Source organism: Cygnus atratus, chromosome 15 (assembly GCF_013377495.2).
Source record: "Cygnus atratus isolate AKBS03 ecotype Queensland, Australia chromosome 15, CAtr_DNAZoo_HiC_assembly, whole genome shotgun sequence".
In the NCBI taxonomy this organism is placed as follows: domain Eukaryota; kingdom Metazoa; phylum Chordata; class Aves; order Anseriformes; family Anatidae; genus Cygnus; species Cygnus atratus.
This window is the reverse complement of record NC_066376.1, coordinates 3,537,687-3,552,520: the sequence shown is the minus strand read 5'-3', so window position 1 is coordinate 3,552,520 and position 14,834 is coordinate 3,537,687. Positions and strand designations below refer to the sequence as shown.

The following is a 14,834-nucleotide window of genomic DNA, read 5'->3' as shown; positions in this document are numbered from 1 at the left end:
CTGCTGGATGAATTTTAAACTAGTGGCAGATCTGCTGTAGCTAATATGCTCGTTATTGCCTCAGAAGGCCCTGAAATATCCTCATCTAGCCACACCAGGCATTCCTGCTCTTTTCTCTTTTTTTTTTTTTGACCATTGCAGAACTGTCAGGGCTATTATTTCTTTTTCTCCACTAAACCTCTGTGGTTCTGGCACTTTTTTGTGTGTGTTAAGATTTCCCTTGCCATGACCAATCACCCTGACAGAAGTACTACCTCCTGGTAGCCTCCTTAAGAGCATGGCTTGCATCAAAGGCTCCAGGGTTAGAGATGAGCAAGTTTCCTGTGGTCTCTTATTGCAGGAGGAGAAGTGAAGAAGTCAGCTTAGCTATTGCAACAGGTGGGTCTGCTTTAAAAACACCTTTCACTCCTTTCACTCTCTTCTGAGGTAAAGAAATGAATGTGGGAAGGGCCCCTTGTAAAAAAGGGGGAATTTCCTTTCAAAGGGGAGCGTGTGCACCCTTGGTAATCTGACTCGGAGCCGTAGTTCTGTGCACAGTAGCTGCAGTAACTCCCCTACGTGTAATTTTTTTTTTTCCTCAGGTCTGCTGCTTTGTACCCCTCAGCACCCTGGAAGATAACGCAGAAAAGCAAAGTGGCCCCTTGGTCCTTTCTGGGTTGCCACGATTTGAAACGTCAGATGACAGAGCAGTTGGACAAGCCTGGCAGGAACACTGCATTTCACCAAGAAGTGAAAGACCTGAGCGTGCAACACGTGAGAGGAAAAGCACACCTCACAATTAGAGAAGCTCTCCTCGTAGAGAGGGACAGGAGGTAATGCCTTGGTTTTGTACAGGAAAAAATGATCTCTCTTCCTGCAAAGTTACCTGCTGCGAGGAGTGAAGTAGAACAAAGGATGCAGTTCATGGCAACGTAATTTATTTCTCGTCAGATGCACACTCACGGGCAGGACATACAAGGCAGTACGCAGGGAGAATGCTGCGAAGTGCATGGAGGTGGCAGCAGGGGTCTAGATCCAGGCCCCCACACGTAGGCTGTATTTCGGTTAATACACAGATGTATTCATAACCTTTCTGAATCATCTCGGCCCAGACGCTCCTTTTTCCCAGCGTGGCTGGGATCGGGCAGGGCAGGCTGTCTTCCTCTGGGAGGAGGAAAAAGCTTTACGCTGCATGGAACCAAGGGAAGGGATGGAGAAAGGGATATGGCGCTCCCTCAGGCTGCTCAACGCCCTGGAGCCTGTGGTACCTGGTCAGGCAGATCTCCTCCCCTCCCTGGATGTGACCCTAACGGGCAACTGTGATCGCTTGAAAACAGGCGAGAACTACGGGCCTGTCTCCCGCGTTGTCCACCCTACACACACACAGATTCTTCTTTGCTTGCCAGGAAGACGGCGTGCCTGGCGTCTAAAGAGTCACACCTACTCTGTGCTCTAGGCCTGCGGGTGAACCAGGTGTGCTATCAGGGGCATGGTATTTACACTCAACAACATACCTTGCCGTGCTATTTTTTATCTGTTTTAATCTGTTTTGATGCTTCCTCTGCATTAGGTTGTGCTGGGGTTAATGCTGCACTGTCAGGTAGCGCAGGGTGAGATGGCTCTGCACCTCAGTAAGGCATGATTCAGGCAGATAACATCGTTGCCAAATAAAACGTGCATTCTACATCAGTTACGTTTTTAAAAGTGGCACTGGAATTAGTTTTAGCTTAGCGTACCAGATGATTTGGCACATTGACAAGCAGAGGCTCTGAAGCTTTCCACTTCAAGCAATGTGTTTGGGATAAGATTGGAAGGAGTGGGAAGGAGACACTGATCACGAGAGCTCCCAGCTGGGGCCTGTATTTCACAGGGGCCGTGGGGTGGGGAAAGCTAAAATCTGCTTGCACAAAGCCAAACCAGGTGGGTTTTATTTGTAGCCGGCCAGTAAAGCTGAGTGTGCCTGGGGTGAAGTGAGGTACAGTGCTCCTTCCAGCACGTGGGCCTCTCCTGCTGTGAGGTGTGTGCCTTGAGTTACCTTCCCCTGCAGCCTCAGCTCTCCTACTTTGTTCCAAGCACCCTTCTTCAGGTGAGGCTTAGGTGCTGTCTTCTGGCACGTGGGCCTGCCCTGGTGTGAGGGAAACGGCTTCCCACTCTCCATGCAATGGCAAGTTGCAGCATTTTCAGAAAGGATTTTCCTGCAGGAGCACTTCCACTGACGTCCCTGCCGAACTGCAGGGGGTTAGCCTCTCCCTACAGTTACTGCTCGAGAACGAGCTGAGCTCTAAGAGTCCTTTGCTTTTCTCTCCTTTTTTGCTCTAGTTGCCATTAAGTTGAAGAAGAGCCTGGGGAAGAGATTTCGCAGGTAGACAGCCAGCGAGGGCATCAGGCCGGCTACGAGAACTTCCTTCTTCTTCTGCCCCACTGCACTGAGAACCACCTGAGCGACCTCTGCGGCTGTCTGGCCTTCAGCGGTATTCTTGTCCATAACTGCCAAAACAAAGCCGAGGAAACACCAACGTCAGCAGGTAAGCCCACGCTTCAGCACCTCTCCTAGGAATGCTCTAACTGTACGTGGTTCCTGGTCTAGTTCTTGGTTTCGCACTGGTTGCATATGGGACCACAGGCAGGTGGAGTTCATGGCTGGGCTAGAAATCAGCACGCGCTCCTTCTGATACCCAGGCTGCAGCTACACAAGCCTCGTGGTCTATTTCTGAAGGTAAGGCTCAGAGTTGAATGTTTCAGTACATTTTTCTCATTTTGAGTGTCAGTTGATGTTAGAGGGAAGCAGAGACACCTCTCCTCTGTGCTACTGCTCAGCTGAACCTACAGGGCAGTAACTGGAATTTGTCTCCCCTCAAAACTAGCGTATTTCCTAGGATATGTACATTGTAGGTCTAGAAGGCTTTGTGTTGAAGTCTCAAGCTCCAGGAAAAGCGGATGGATGGAGGGTGCAAAAAGGTCCTTCAAAGACAATGCTTAGGTTTATGTTCCCTATAAAATATCCTAAAGACTCAGTAACCCCAAGGTAGTTGCTGTTCGTGAAAGCTAATTTTTGGGGGTTGTTCTTCCTACCCTGCATCCAAAAAGTTGTCTTTTGATACTTCAGGACTAACCTGTCCCCGTCAGAGGCTGTACACTGCAAGCACACTTTGGAGTACCTCAGAGAGGTGTAGACACTTTAGATACAGGACACAAAATCACATCTCACCTCCATAGCGAGACCCGTCTGCTGTTACAGCATTGAGAGAAAGGTTGGTCTGAATGTATCCGGGGCTTACGACCGTCACATCAATCTCGTACTGCTCTACCTCTGCTCGTAGACAATCAAAGAAGGCCTGGGTAGCATGTTTAGAGGCAGCATCTGGAAAACAGGAAAAGGGCTAAGCCCTAGGGAGAAGGAGCAGAGCTGAGGAGCAGTTCGTTCCCCTGCATGGGTCTTTCACTGAAACGCAACTGCTTCACAGCAAGAACCCAGTAGCTGTTCGCCAGCTTCTAGTTGTTTTTAGTGAATGGCAGCAACAGGTAGTGGGAGTGAGAGGCAATTTAGGAAGGCAAAATGTAAATACTCCAGTTGGAAACTGGCTGGGATCCTGAGCTTAATATCTCAGCCATGCCAAAGTATTATGGAGTGAACCCAAGCTGCCTCCCACTCGTGATAAAGGAGACGTGAAGACTGTCTTGGCGAGCATTTGATAAGACTGACTGGGGCTGGGGGAACGAGATGGCCAGTAAAGGAAGGCAGGGCTGACATTTGCTGCTGAGCACCCTGCTGGCCTACGTGCGCTGAGCACCATGGACTTGCTGAGCAGGTTCATGGCCTGGCTGCATAAAAGTCAAAACCTGATCACACAAGCGCACAGGAGTGGAGTAGTGTGGCCTAGGGCAGGAGCTCCCCTTGTTCAAAGTCTGGGCAACTCCTTTTGCTTGCTTGCTCTCCCTGTGTGCTTGGTTGCTACTCCTGTGACTGCTCGCCATGGCTGCAGGGTTGACACCAGCAGAACTCAGCACAGGCCGTGCGCCCTCTCTGAGGACCTACTGGCAAAAGCCGAGCCCATGCTGCCCGGTCCATGGGGCTCTCGTCATGGTATAAGCACTCTGGCGGCTCTTCAGAACACGCTTCTTGCTGCAATCATACCCATACCGTCTGCAAGCCCTGACGGCCCAGGTGTTCCAGGCTCTCCTGCACTCAGCACCACGCCCTACCACTTTTATGCCAGCCCCACTGTAATTTTCCATTTTCCTGTTTATTTTCAGTGATTGACAGATGCTTTTATGCTAAATACTCTTCTCTTCTACCTTTCGTAAGACTTCTTCCAGTAATCTCACCAATATTATTTCTTGTTATATCTGATTTAGCATAAAGAGTTTGCTGGATCAAGGTAACTGTTTAAGCTTTAATTTTGGTATTGGTTGTACCATGGCACTTCACAACCTATTAAACCAAAACGTTCCTGCTTGCTTACAGAATATTAATCAGACAAACAGCAAGCATAAAAAGCAATAAAATTAGGGAATAAATCAGTCCTACGGGCTAGGAAGTTTACTGGGGCTCTCAAGTATTAAGATAGGAATATCACCCAGAAAACCAAAGTTCTAAGCAAGGATCGCCTCCCTTATTCTCCTTCTCCATCCCAAAACAACTTCAGGACAGGGCTAAGATTTTGTATTTGAGCGTGTCTTCTTCAACAGCTGTCAGAAGTTTCTTAGTGTGATAACCATACAAAGAATAATTTACAGCCCTGCCCTTCCTGCATGCAGCCAGCTCTATGGAGAGCTAAATGTGGAGTTATTCCTTCAGTCTGGTCCCCCAAATATCTTCCCCGTCTTCTGTGGAGGTACTTACATGCTGATCGGAAGGGAATGCTTATTTTGCCTTGAACGCTGCTGATGGCCACAATGTGGCCTTGTCTCCTCTTGATCATGGAGGGGAGAAGTGCTAGCAAGAGAGAAGAGAATAACAATAACAATCCCACCGTTACTGCTGTTGACAATCAGTGCGTTTGTGCAACCGGTGAGGCTGCGCAAAGGCCTTGCAGTCGCTGTGGTCTCCCACAGGCATAGTCAGCAGGACTTGGCTCTTTTCTGCCACCAGTGCATCTTTCCAGTTCCTGCAGCTCGCACCCTCCAGGATGAACTTTATGTATAAGCAGAGAACTTTACGTATAACCAGAGAACCTGCCTAGGGAAGCTCACAGCCTTGCCTAGAGCCCAGACTCGGTTCCCCTAGGTTTTATCAGAGCAGACAGGCTAGCCACGTCTCTCTTCAGAAGTTTCTGGCAAACTAGAGCCAGGAGGTGTTTTAAACAAGGTATCATCTCTCATCAGGTACCTCCCGTGCGCTCATGCCCAATAATCAACTTTAAGCCTGCCCATAAAACAAAACTCTCCTCCCCTCGTATCGTACTGTGCCAAATACAATTACAGACAGGCCGCAAGCGGTGCTTAGTCGTGTTGGCCTGCGGAAGGTATCAGCCCCTGTCCCCCTGTACCGTGAATCACAAGTACCTTTGGTGAGGGCTATAGGACCGAAGTAATTTGTTTCCATCACTTTCTTGTCCACGTCCAGACCCGTGTCTACGATCGTGCCCCGGTAACTGATGCCTGCGTTGTTGATCAGGATGTCCACGTGGCCCGAGTGCTTCAGGATCAATTCTGCAGCGTTTAGGATGGTTTTGGTGTCCGAAAGGTCAAATACCACAGTGTGGGGTTCGTGTAGCTGAGTAAACAGAAGTTAGCAAACAGATGGTCAGGGGGTGCTGAATGTGCTTATGGTCACGCTCCCGCCTTTGAGGAGCTTTGAGGAGAGATGGGATTTCCCAGCGCTGGAAACGCAGAGGCAGGGCCACCCAAACCTTCTGCAGTCAGAGTGCAGCAGGTACTTGATAGGAATACGTGACAGAAGCAGCTTGTACTCGGGTGTTTTTCTGCTCCTGTAGCCTGTTCCTTATACCAAGTGAGGTCTTCCTCGAGTGCTAAAGTTTGCTATTGTGTTATTAAAGAAAATGCATCTCATACAGTCAAAAGCAAGCTCATCTGTCTTTCTTCAGAAGCCACAATAACTTTCCTATCCACTGCCAGCAGAACTAGACATGGAAAAAAAAGAAAGGCCAAGACAAAGAAAGTCACTTCTCCAGATCTGGTCCGTGGTGCAGGGGGGTCTGGGGACTCTGCACTTGGTTGTGTGCTCACTTCCACTACAAGGCAAGAGGAGTCTTTCAGCTGGCTTATTTTTGTCAGGTTTTTACAAGATACGACCTGTCAGCTCCGTGTACTCCTATAGCAATATCTATCCCTAACCACAGAGTTGCATTTTTCCTATTGCTCAACAGAACAACCCACAAGCAACTCTAACTTCTGTAGCAGCCTGAACAGAAATCCCAGCCGCGTGGGACGAGCAGCCTTTCTTTCTCCCACACTTACGTTCTTTCGGTGATTGGTCATGGTAGAAAGCTCCTGTGCCAGGTCTTTGAGTTTCTCGCTGTCTCTGCCGCAGAGCACCAGCCTAGAGCCAGCTGCATGGAAGGCTTTTGCACATTCTTTGGAGGAAGGAAGGAAAAGAAAAGATCTGAATGCCAGAGACAAACAGCAGACGCACGTGATGTTTAGTGGTAGGCTAGAACTTCTTTTACATAGCGAGGGTCTGGGGTGGCTTTGTTATTCCTGAGCGGGAAAACCGTGGAAGGGAACAGCCAGCAATATACAGCGCTTCATCTGCCCAGCGTATCACAGCTGGAAGGTCTCCCCTGAGGTACACCTATCATCTCTTCTTGAGGAGAAACACAGAGCTTCTTTAAATTAAAGCAGAATTAGAAAACATACCACTCACACAAAAATATATATTTGGAGGAAGAAAATGGCTTATATTAGGAAGAAAAGTTATATTAATACTGCCAAGAGTTTTAATGTAAATAGGTGGATTTGTACCACAAGAGAAGAGGGGCTTAACGTGGGGCTGGAGGGGTAGGGAGAAGGAGGGGAAGGGATGGCAGGGCACCAGCAATACAACAACCAAAGTAAGTGCTGAACTCTGGTTCTGGGAAGTTTTATAGAAACAATTTGACTTCCTGGTTTTTTAAAGATTTAGAGAAAAGACCCCTTCCAGCACAGGAAAGCGCAGCTTGTTTCTTGCCCTGATGAGCTCCGGTTTATACTGACTGGAGGGCGGTCAAAGTTTTCCCCTACAAATGTCGAGACTATTTTCGCAACCAAAATGTGCGCCACTTACCCTGCCTTTGGCACCCTTCTTTGAGAACCTACCTTTTCCCAGGCCAGAGGTGGCCCCTGTGACCACCACCACCGCTCCCTGGAGGTAAGTTCGCATCCGCATCCACTGCAGCAGCCGAAAAAGGGCGAAGAGCCCCAGGCTGCCAAAGAGCAGTGGGATGATGACGGTGGATGTGAGATCCATGAGTCTTCCTTTCTCAGCAGTCTTCCTAGAGCCACAAGATGAAAGGAAACAGACCACGTTACGGATCAGAAAATCAGCAGACGCTTGAAAACTAGGGAAATGCTTTTTCCTACCCTTGCCTTAGACCACCAGTAAAACAAATCCCATACAGAAGTATCTTCAACAAATTTCCTCAACCCTTCATCTGGGCTTCCAGAAGTTCACATCCGTACCCAATTTTAAGCATGTAAACGCTAACCTGACCATCCCAGCAGGACACCTGGATCTTGTAAGCATCACGTAACAAACTCGGGCTGAGAGGTGCTGTTCCCGCATGCTTTTCCGTTTTGCTCTAAATTCCGTCCCTTGTACAAACTATTTAGAATGAAAGCTCTTCAGGCCTGGGATGTGTCTCTGCATGCTTCTGATCGTAATAAAACCTCTTGGATTTCTCTGGAACAGCCAGTGCTACGGTGCCTACGTGCTAGAGACCCCTTACTGTGCGTTATCCCAGATGGATATAACCCTCTCTACATTCAGGAGACGCAGAACAAGCTCTCTCTCCAAGCACATTATTTGCTTAATGCACTGAAATCTGTGCCTCCATCTCCTGTGTCTTTCATGACCTGCTGGTAGAGAGCAGTTATCTGATTTAGAGGGGCCACATGTCCAATCTAGCAGGCTAAAGCCTACATTCGTGCTCTTTAACGCCAACGTTAATTGTGCGGTTTGTTAGCAGCGTGAGCCCTGTGTTCCGATGCACTGAAACTAAACCTGTGTGACCGAAACCCAAGCTGAAGGTATCTTCAAGACCGAGCTCATCCTGGAATTGGGTTCTGATGTCAATGCCTAGCCCCAATCTCCTTGCTAAGCCATCGCCTTCAGGCGAGGAGTTTATGTTACAGCTTACGAGGTGGCCAAAGAGTAAGTGATACCTTTGCTGGGAAAAAGGTCACTGAGTTTCCTACTGTATGTACCCCCAAGCTTTTAGGCTTGTTTTCAGAGGAACGGCAAGACGGCTACAAGCCCTTCCTCGAGTCTGTACGTCTTTTGGGTTGCACGTAGAGCCAAAGCCAAGTATTAGCATGTTTTCCCTGTTGTGCAGATAGTTTGAGCGCTGCAAGACAGGGCTTCTCCAGGAAGATACTGGCAGGGATCGGGCAGACAACTTGCGCAGTACTTCAAACACAAAAGGACAGCGCGAGAAGTAGAAAATGACGTGTGTGTAGTAACGCTAAGCCGTAATCAGGGTCGTTAAGTAGTACTGAGCTTGGATGGGGCTGAAGGGATGGCAGAGGCTCTACTAGTTGTGGAACACAGCTGATGTGGAAAACGCCATGCTCGCCTGGATTTCCATCAGGGGCTTGGACAGGATTCCTCAGGTAGCTGGTCAGCGAGCAGGCCAGCTTGCTGAGCCAGTAACGAACTGTGTAAAGTATTTGTGGAGGTACAGCTAGAACAAAATCCCACAAAGATAGCTCACCTAGCTCTAAATAAGCCTGACAAGATCCGAAAGCAAAACTGTCGAGCTAGCGCCCAGCTTTTCTCAAGCTCCTCTGGAGCTTTCCGAGCTGACCCGTGGATCTTTACAGAGCGCTTCGTTGTGTGACACGCTGCGCACGATGCAGAGAGACGGCCAGGGCACAGGGTCCCCTGGGGCACGCGGAGTGTGCCCGCAGTGAGAAATCAGAGACCAGGAGGAGGATTAAACCCATTCCGTCGCGAGGCAGCGCACGAGCACGGCACCCAGCTGTTCAGAGCAGTGTCTCACTCCTCCACCTCTCAGCGCTGCGCGTGCATACGCTGTGTGGTTTGCACTGATTCACAGAGCAGCCTGGCGGAGTTGTTTAACGTGAGAAGAGCGCGGAACTACCCCCCCAAGAAAATAATTCCTGGGGAAGAGCTGTTTAGACGCAAGGCTGCTGGCTTCTTTAGGCTTGATAAGCTGGAGGTGCTTCTACTGTCTCGTGCAGCCGGTCACTTAAAGCAGCTGCCTCTTTGTTGTCCTTCTTTGCTCCTAAGGCTCTCGTGAGATTCAGAAGACAGGAGGTGGGCAGGGACAACAGGTGCTGACATCGGCCAGCGTGGCTTTCAGGGCGTTTTGGAATCAAAAATATCCAGCTCCCATTTAGGACCTTTGATTATTTCCAAAGCGGGAGCAGGCAGGAGGAGGAGGAGTGGCACTTCCCTCGTGAGCCCACGGCGAAGCTGACGCGTTTTAGAAATCTGGCCCTGGCCAACTTTGCTTCCGGTCTTGGTAGAATGCAGATGGTGCAAAGCGGAGGAACGGAGCTGCTCCGAGGGAGCTCTTCTGACCCCTCTTCCTAACTAAACCACGCCAGGCGATGGGAGGCATTCCCACGGTTGTCTGTGGCGGGGGTTTTTTCCTGTTCTTCGGCGAAATTAAAGGTTGAATTTGCAAGGACTGAACCCTGCCCCGGGGGCTGGTGGAGGAGCCCCCAGGCCCGTCGGCACAGCTAGCTGTGCTCTGGTCGTGCAGCACCCATTGCTCACCAGCGGGAACCAGTTCCGCCTGCTGAACTTACTCCTCAATCGCGTCCTTTGTTACTCATCTACCTTATAACCAAAGGTCTGCCTTTAATCCTTTCTGTTTGCAAAGCTTTCCGAGCCTTTTATTGTCTTGCTTTCTCTTCTTTCTGTCCGCCTTACGTCCAGGAATGTGGCAAACAAGCTGATCTCTGCCTGCCTGAAGGCTGCAGCGAGCCGTGAACCCAGTCAGCAGCTGCAGCCCGCTTCTGCAGCTTCCAGGCTGGAGTTTGAATCAACAGGTACTTCACTGCTCCTGATACAAAGGGGAAGGGAGGTCGGGGATGGGAATGGGAAAGACTGCACAGAAGAGGGGAGCAAGGCTGAGAAGGAACAGTCAGTCAAAGGTGGAGGTCCTTTTTAATTAGGTCGTCCAGTTGCAGGTATTTTCCAAGGAAGGGACTCAAACGGTGCCTTAAAAAGAGCCCCAGAGCAAGGAAAATCCCCGCTCGGCCAAGCTTGAGAAAGACTGCCTGGCCAAACTGAGCTGTTTTGGAAAGATGAAAGAATTCCTGCAGCTCTTCAGCCCTAAGGCAATAATTTTTTCTTCATCTTCCTGTACCAGCTTACGTCACAAAACCACGAGTCCTTACTGTAGTTTGTAATATTGAACACGCTTAAAGGAATCCTAAAATGAGTATCAGTGGAACAAAAAGCTGTGGAAATCGGCTCAAGGCGCGCTGCAGTGTGTTCAACGGCATCCACGGTATGGAGCCCACTGCTAGGCCGCTGACAGTACAGGGCAGCTCTTACATCCTGCTCAGTTTTCAGGAGTATTTGGTGGAAAAGGACAAAGGAAAAAAAAAAAAAAGCTGCAACCTGAAGGAGTAATTATATTCTGTTTAGTATTGGGATTATTTGATGCGAAAAAACTGCTGCGATCTGAAGGTGAATGAGATCGCAAATTTAAAAAAACAAACAAACAAAAAAGGGACTTGGTTCCCGGCAACAGAAATGTTAACTTGCAAAGCAAACGCTGGGAGAAGAGAAGCAGCATGAAACCCAAATTAAGCAGATAACACTCTGAAGTAGCTCAAAGCACCTCAGGGCAGGTAAGGCCGTGTGGCAGTAAAAACAAGAGGGCTGGCAGGGAGCGCAGCGGTTTCACCACCTTGTTTGAGCTGAACGGGATCAGCTTAGGCCTCTTGCTCCGAGATCGCCCCCTCACCTGTGTTCAAAAATGCGGCTGCTCACCTTGAAAGGGGGGACCTCTTATTTATTCTCGGCAGATAACATTTAGGACATCAAATTATCTGCAGGAGAGAAGCCGCCGCTCGTTACAGGTTGAAATGAACGCCTGAATTCTCAGTTCTCCATCCAAAAGGCAGGATTGGAACAAGCTGATCAGAGAGCAGAAATACGAGCACTGATAATGAAAGCAAGTACAAGTGACTGGAAACTTTCTGAAAGGCTCAGCATAAAATAAACCACATGTATCCATTAAGAGCTTTCCCCCTGCAACAAAAGCTGGATGCTACCCCATGAAAGGCAGGATAGTGATTTCAGCAGGAACACGGAGCTCAGTTAATAAGGTCAAGAGTGCACTGAGGGCAGCAAAGATGAGACCGAGTCCTAAAAGCAATCAAAACCGCGCTAAGTTTCCCGAAACGAGACCTCTTCTCCTTTAGCCTCGGCCACCTAGAATCACATTCTCCTTTAAATGACAAATGGCAGCAACTGGGCGGCTATTTTCAGAAACGAAAAGGTGCCATTTAAAGGGGGGGGCAGGGGGCACGAAGGAAAAACTCTTTTTTTTTTTTCCCCCCCCCCCAAGGAAGCGCTTGTTGAGCAGCAAGCGGCTCCGGGCTTTGTCAGCTCCCACCTTAACCTGAAGACAGCACAAATCCTACCTTTGAAAGGGGCTCACTTGCCTGTGACTGCGAGGCGGTGTCTCCCTCTGGGCTTTTCGCGGGACCCAGCTGCCTTAAATTACCCGGCGGCAGCGGTCCAGGCGAACGTGCTCTGTCCAATGCTAGCGCAGCCTCTGAAAGCAAACCTCGGGCAGACGGCCTGCGACCTCCGAAATGTGGGGTAACTTAACCCCCGGATTAAAAAGATGGAGGCAAACGCAAAATGGTAGAAGTTTTGGTGAGGACCTGGTTATATCTAGGACTGAAAAATAATTTCTAGTACTTTATGCGGAGCATCCCCAAGTCCAACAGTATTCTTTACGCGCTCTAGATAAAAGGGAAAAAAGGCGAAGTTTGGGAATTGGTTGCAACTCCATTATTTTAATAGGTTTTGGGACGCACTCTGGTTTTATAGCGCACACTCAAGCGGCTGTCTCGTTAATTAAAAGGGAAAAAAATGACTTTTTATTTCTTTCCTCAGGATTCTTGAGAACTTTGAGCAGAACTGGACTGAGAGATGAGTTTCTCGTCACACTCTGCAGCAGCACCTGGCATCTGCTGGGGAAACGGGCATTCCCTCAGGCAAACCACGCTCACTAAATCCTTTTTAAGCCGTGTTTGACAGGGAAGAAGCGTGAGCGTTGCTTGCATTTAACAACAGCTCAATGTTTTTGGTGATCCAACCGCTCTGGAGAGAAATTGAGATGAAATGTATAGGCATTGAGGTCAGGGGAAGAGAAGGCAGACAGCATTGTCTGTTCAATCAGTGATTTAATACAAGCAAACGGGAAATTTGACAACTTCTCTGACTCACCAGGTCCCCACAGAATGGTAAGTGAAGGTTCAAAAAGCTCGCTCAGAATCTCATGAGAAAAAAGCGACTACACTCATTTGAACAGCTGAATTAACAAAATGCTTGTGTGCACTTACACTGTCTGCTTTCACTCCGCACTTCATGAACAGAAAATGATGCCAAAAATACCCCGAGGTCAGCAGAAATCAGCAGAAGTCCTAAGAAGGAACTCAGTGCCTGGACGGAAGTCATCAGTAAAAGAGAAGAGGAAGGAGGGGTTTGGGAGAAGCAATCTAAGAACCAGCCGGACTTCTTAAAAGAAACGATGGAAAGCGTGACGGTGAGGACTGCCACAGGCGTGCTGGGCACCAGGAGCAGTCGGACACCGGGTCTGTAAGCTTTATTCTAAGCAAGTGGCAACAAGGATCTTTTTTTTGAGGTTTGCCGCGGTGAGAAGGTGGCTCAGTTATAATATTTAAAGTTATTTTTTAGGGTGCGATTTGAACATCCCGCCCCCTCCCTGGTGTCACTTGGAGCAGTGCCTGAGGAGGCGATCTGCTGCGTTTCGGGAGTCGCTTAATGCCATTTCCTTAGGGTTTTACCCAAAGACGATCTCAATATAACCCTCAGGATTATCAATATACCCCTCAGGGTTATCAATACAACCCCTCGGGGTTATCAATACAACCCCCGGGATTACCAATACACCCCCCAGGGTTACCAATACAACCCCTCAGGGTTACCAATACACCCCTCGGGATTATCAATACAACCCCCCAGGATTATCAATACAACCCCCGGGATTACCAGTACCCCCCTCAGGGTTACCAATACACCCCTCAGGATTATCAATACACCCCTCGGGATTACCAATACCCCCCTCAGGGTTACCAATACACCCCTCGGGATTACCAATACAACCCCCGGGATTACCAATACCCCCCTCAGGGTTACCAATACAACCCCCGGGATTATCAGTACAACCCCTCAGGATTATCAATACAACCCCCGGGATTATCAATACACCCCTCAGGATTATCAGTACAACCCCTCAGGATTATCAATACACCCCTCGGGATTACCAATACCCCCCTCAGGGTTACCAATACAACCCCCGGGATTATCAATACACCCCTCGGGATTATCAATACAACCCCCGGGATTACCAATACCCCCCTCAGGGTTACCAATACAACCCCTCAGGGTTATCAATACACCCCTCGGGATTATCAATACAACCCCCGGGATTACCAATATCCCCCTCAGGGTTACCAATACAACCCCCGGGATTATCAGTACAACCCCTCAGGATTACCAATACAACCCCCGGGATTATCAATACAACCCCTCGGGATTATCAATACAACCCCCGGGATTACCAATACCCCCCTCAGGATTACCAATACAACCCCCGGGATTATCAGTACAACCCCTCAGGGTTACCAATACAACCCCCGGGATTATCAGTACAACCCCTCAGGATTATCAATACAACCCCTCGGGATTATCAATACAACCCCCGGGATTACCAATACCCCCCTCAGGGTTACCAATACACCCCCACGCCCCCCCCCCCCAGGCGCCCTTTAACGCCCCCGTCCCCTCACGGCCCCCCCGGCCCGGGCCCTACCTGCCCGCCGCCGTCACCATGGCCACCGCCGGAAGCGCGGCGGGCGGAGGCGGGCCTTCCGGCAGCGCGCCCAATGGCAGGCCGCTCCTCCCGGAGGCGAGCCGGAAGGCCTGGAAGCCGGCCCGCGGCATTGCCTTCGTGGGTCCGTCCGCGGGTTGGGTCCGGCCGGGCAACCGCGCTGCGGGCGGGAGGTTCCGGCCCCGCTTTGGTCTGGGCCGGGCCTGCGGGTCTGTTAGGGCAGTGGCTCAATTAATAATAATAATAAAAAGTTATTAATAATAAAACAGTTAATAATTCGGCCTCCCAGCGGGATCCCTGAGGAGCCAGCTCGTTGCCATCCCTGCTTGAAAGTGCAGGGAAGCTGCACGCAATGTACCCAGAGCCAGCAGTGCGCGGCTACGGGGAGTGGTGGATGGCGAGTTGCTGTGAAAAGAGAGAAGGAGGCGTTTCTGCAGCGCCCCGTGCAAGGCTGTGATCGTGGTCCCACAGCGTGGACAGCGAGATCAGGGGCAGTGTGGTTCCCTGGTTCTCAAGTGGGCTCCCCGCAGCAAGGCTCGCAGGCTGCGCCCGTGGTTTGAGAGCTTTTCTCCTTGTGATGAAATGGGGCCTGAAGGTATCACAGCCTCAGCTCTCCTCGTTAAGGCAGTG

General features: G+C 49.8%; 1 protein-coding gene across 2 annotated transcripts; it reads right to left on the bottom strand.

Moving 5' to 3' along the window:
* Nucleotides 1-895: 895 nt before the first annotated feature.
* On the bottom strand, nucleotides 896-14,264 carry DHRS7B (dehydrogenase/reductase 7B). Of its 2 annotated transcripts, none has more exons than XM_035563539.2 (7): nucleotides 14,187-14,264; nucleotides 7,237-7,412; nucleotides 6,400-6,515; nucleotides 5,485-5,695; nucleotides 4,823-4,915; nucleotides 3,188-3,340; nucleotides 896-2,466 (listed from the first exon to the last, which is right to left on the bottom strand). In XM_035563539.2, the coding sequence occupies exons 1-7, from the start codon at nucleotides 14,204-14,206 to the stop codon at nucleotides 2,261-2,263; spliced, it is 975 nt and encodes a 324-aa protein (XP_035419432.1). In that variant the 5' UTR covers nucleotides 14,207-14,264; the 3' UTR covers nucleotides 896-2,260. The 2 variants fall into 2 exon arrangements, with proteins under 2 accessions (XP_035419432.1, XP_050569774.1); XM_050713817.1 differs by having other exon boundaries at nucleotides 7,237-7,408; nucleotides 14,187-14,216.
* Between the last annotated feature and the right edge of the window lie 570 nt (nucleotides 14,265-14,834).

Bases quoted from the DNA above. Each gene is read 5' to 3' on its own strand.
- DHRS7B (XM_035563539.2), bottom strand. From the start codon at position 14,206: ATGGTGACGGCGGCGGGCAG. The intron at 7,413-14,186 runs GTAGGGCCCGGG...TTGTGGCTCTAG, and splicing joins ATGGTGACGGCGGCGGGCAG to GAAGACTGCTGAGAAAGGAA. The intron at 4,916-5,484 runs GTACTTGTGATT...CTCTCTTGCTAG, and splicing joins TCCTATAGCCCTCACCAAAG to CACTTCTCCCCTCCATGATC.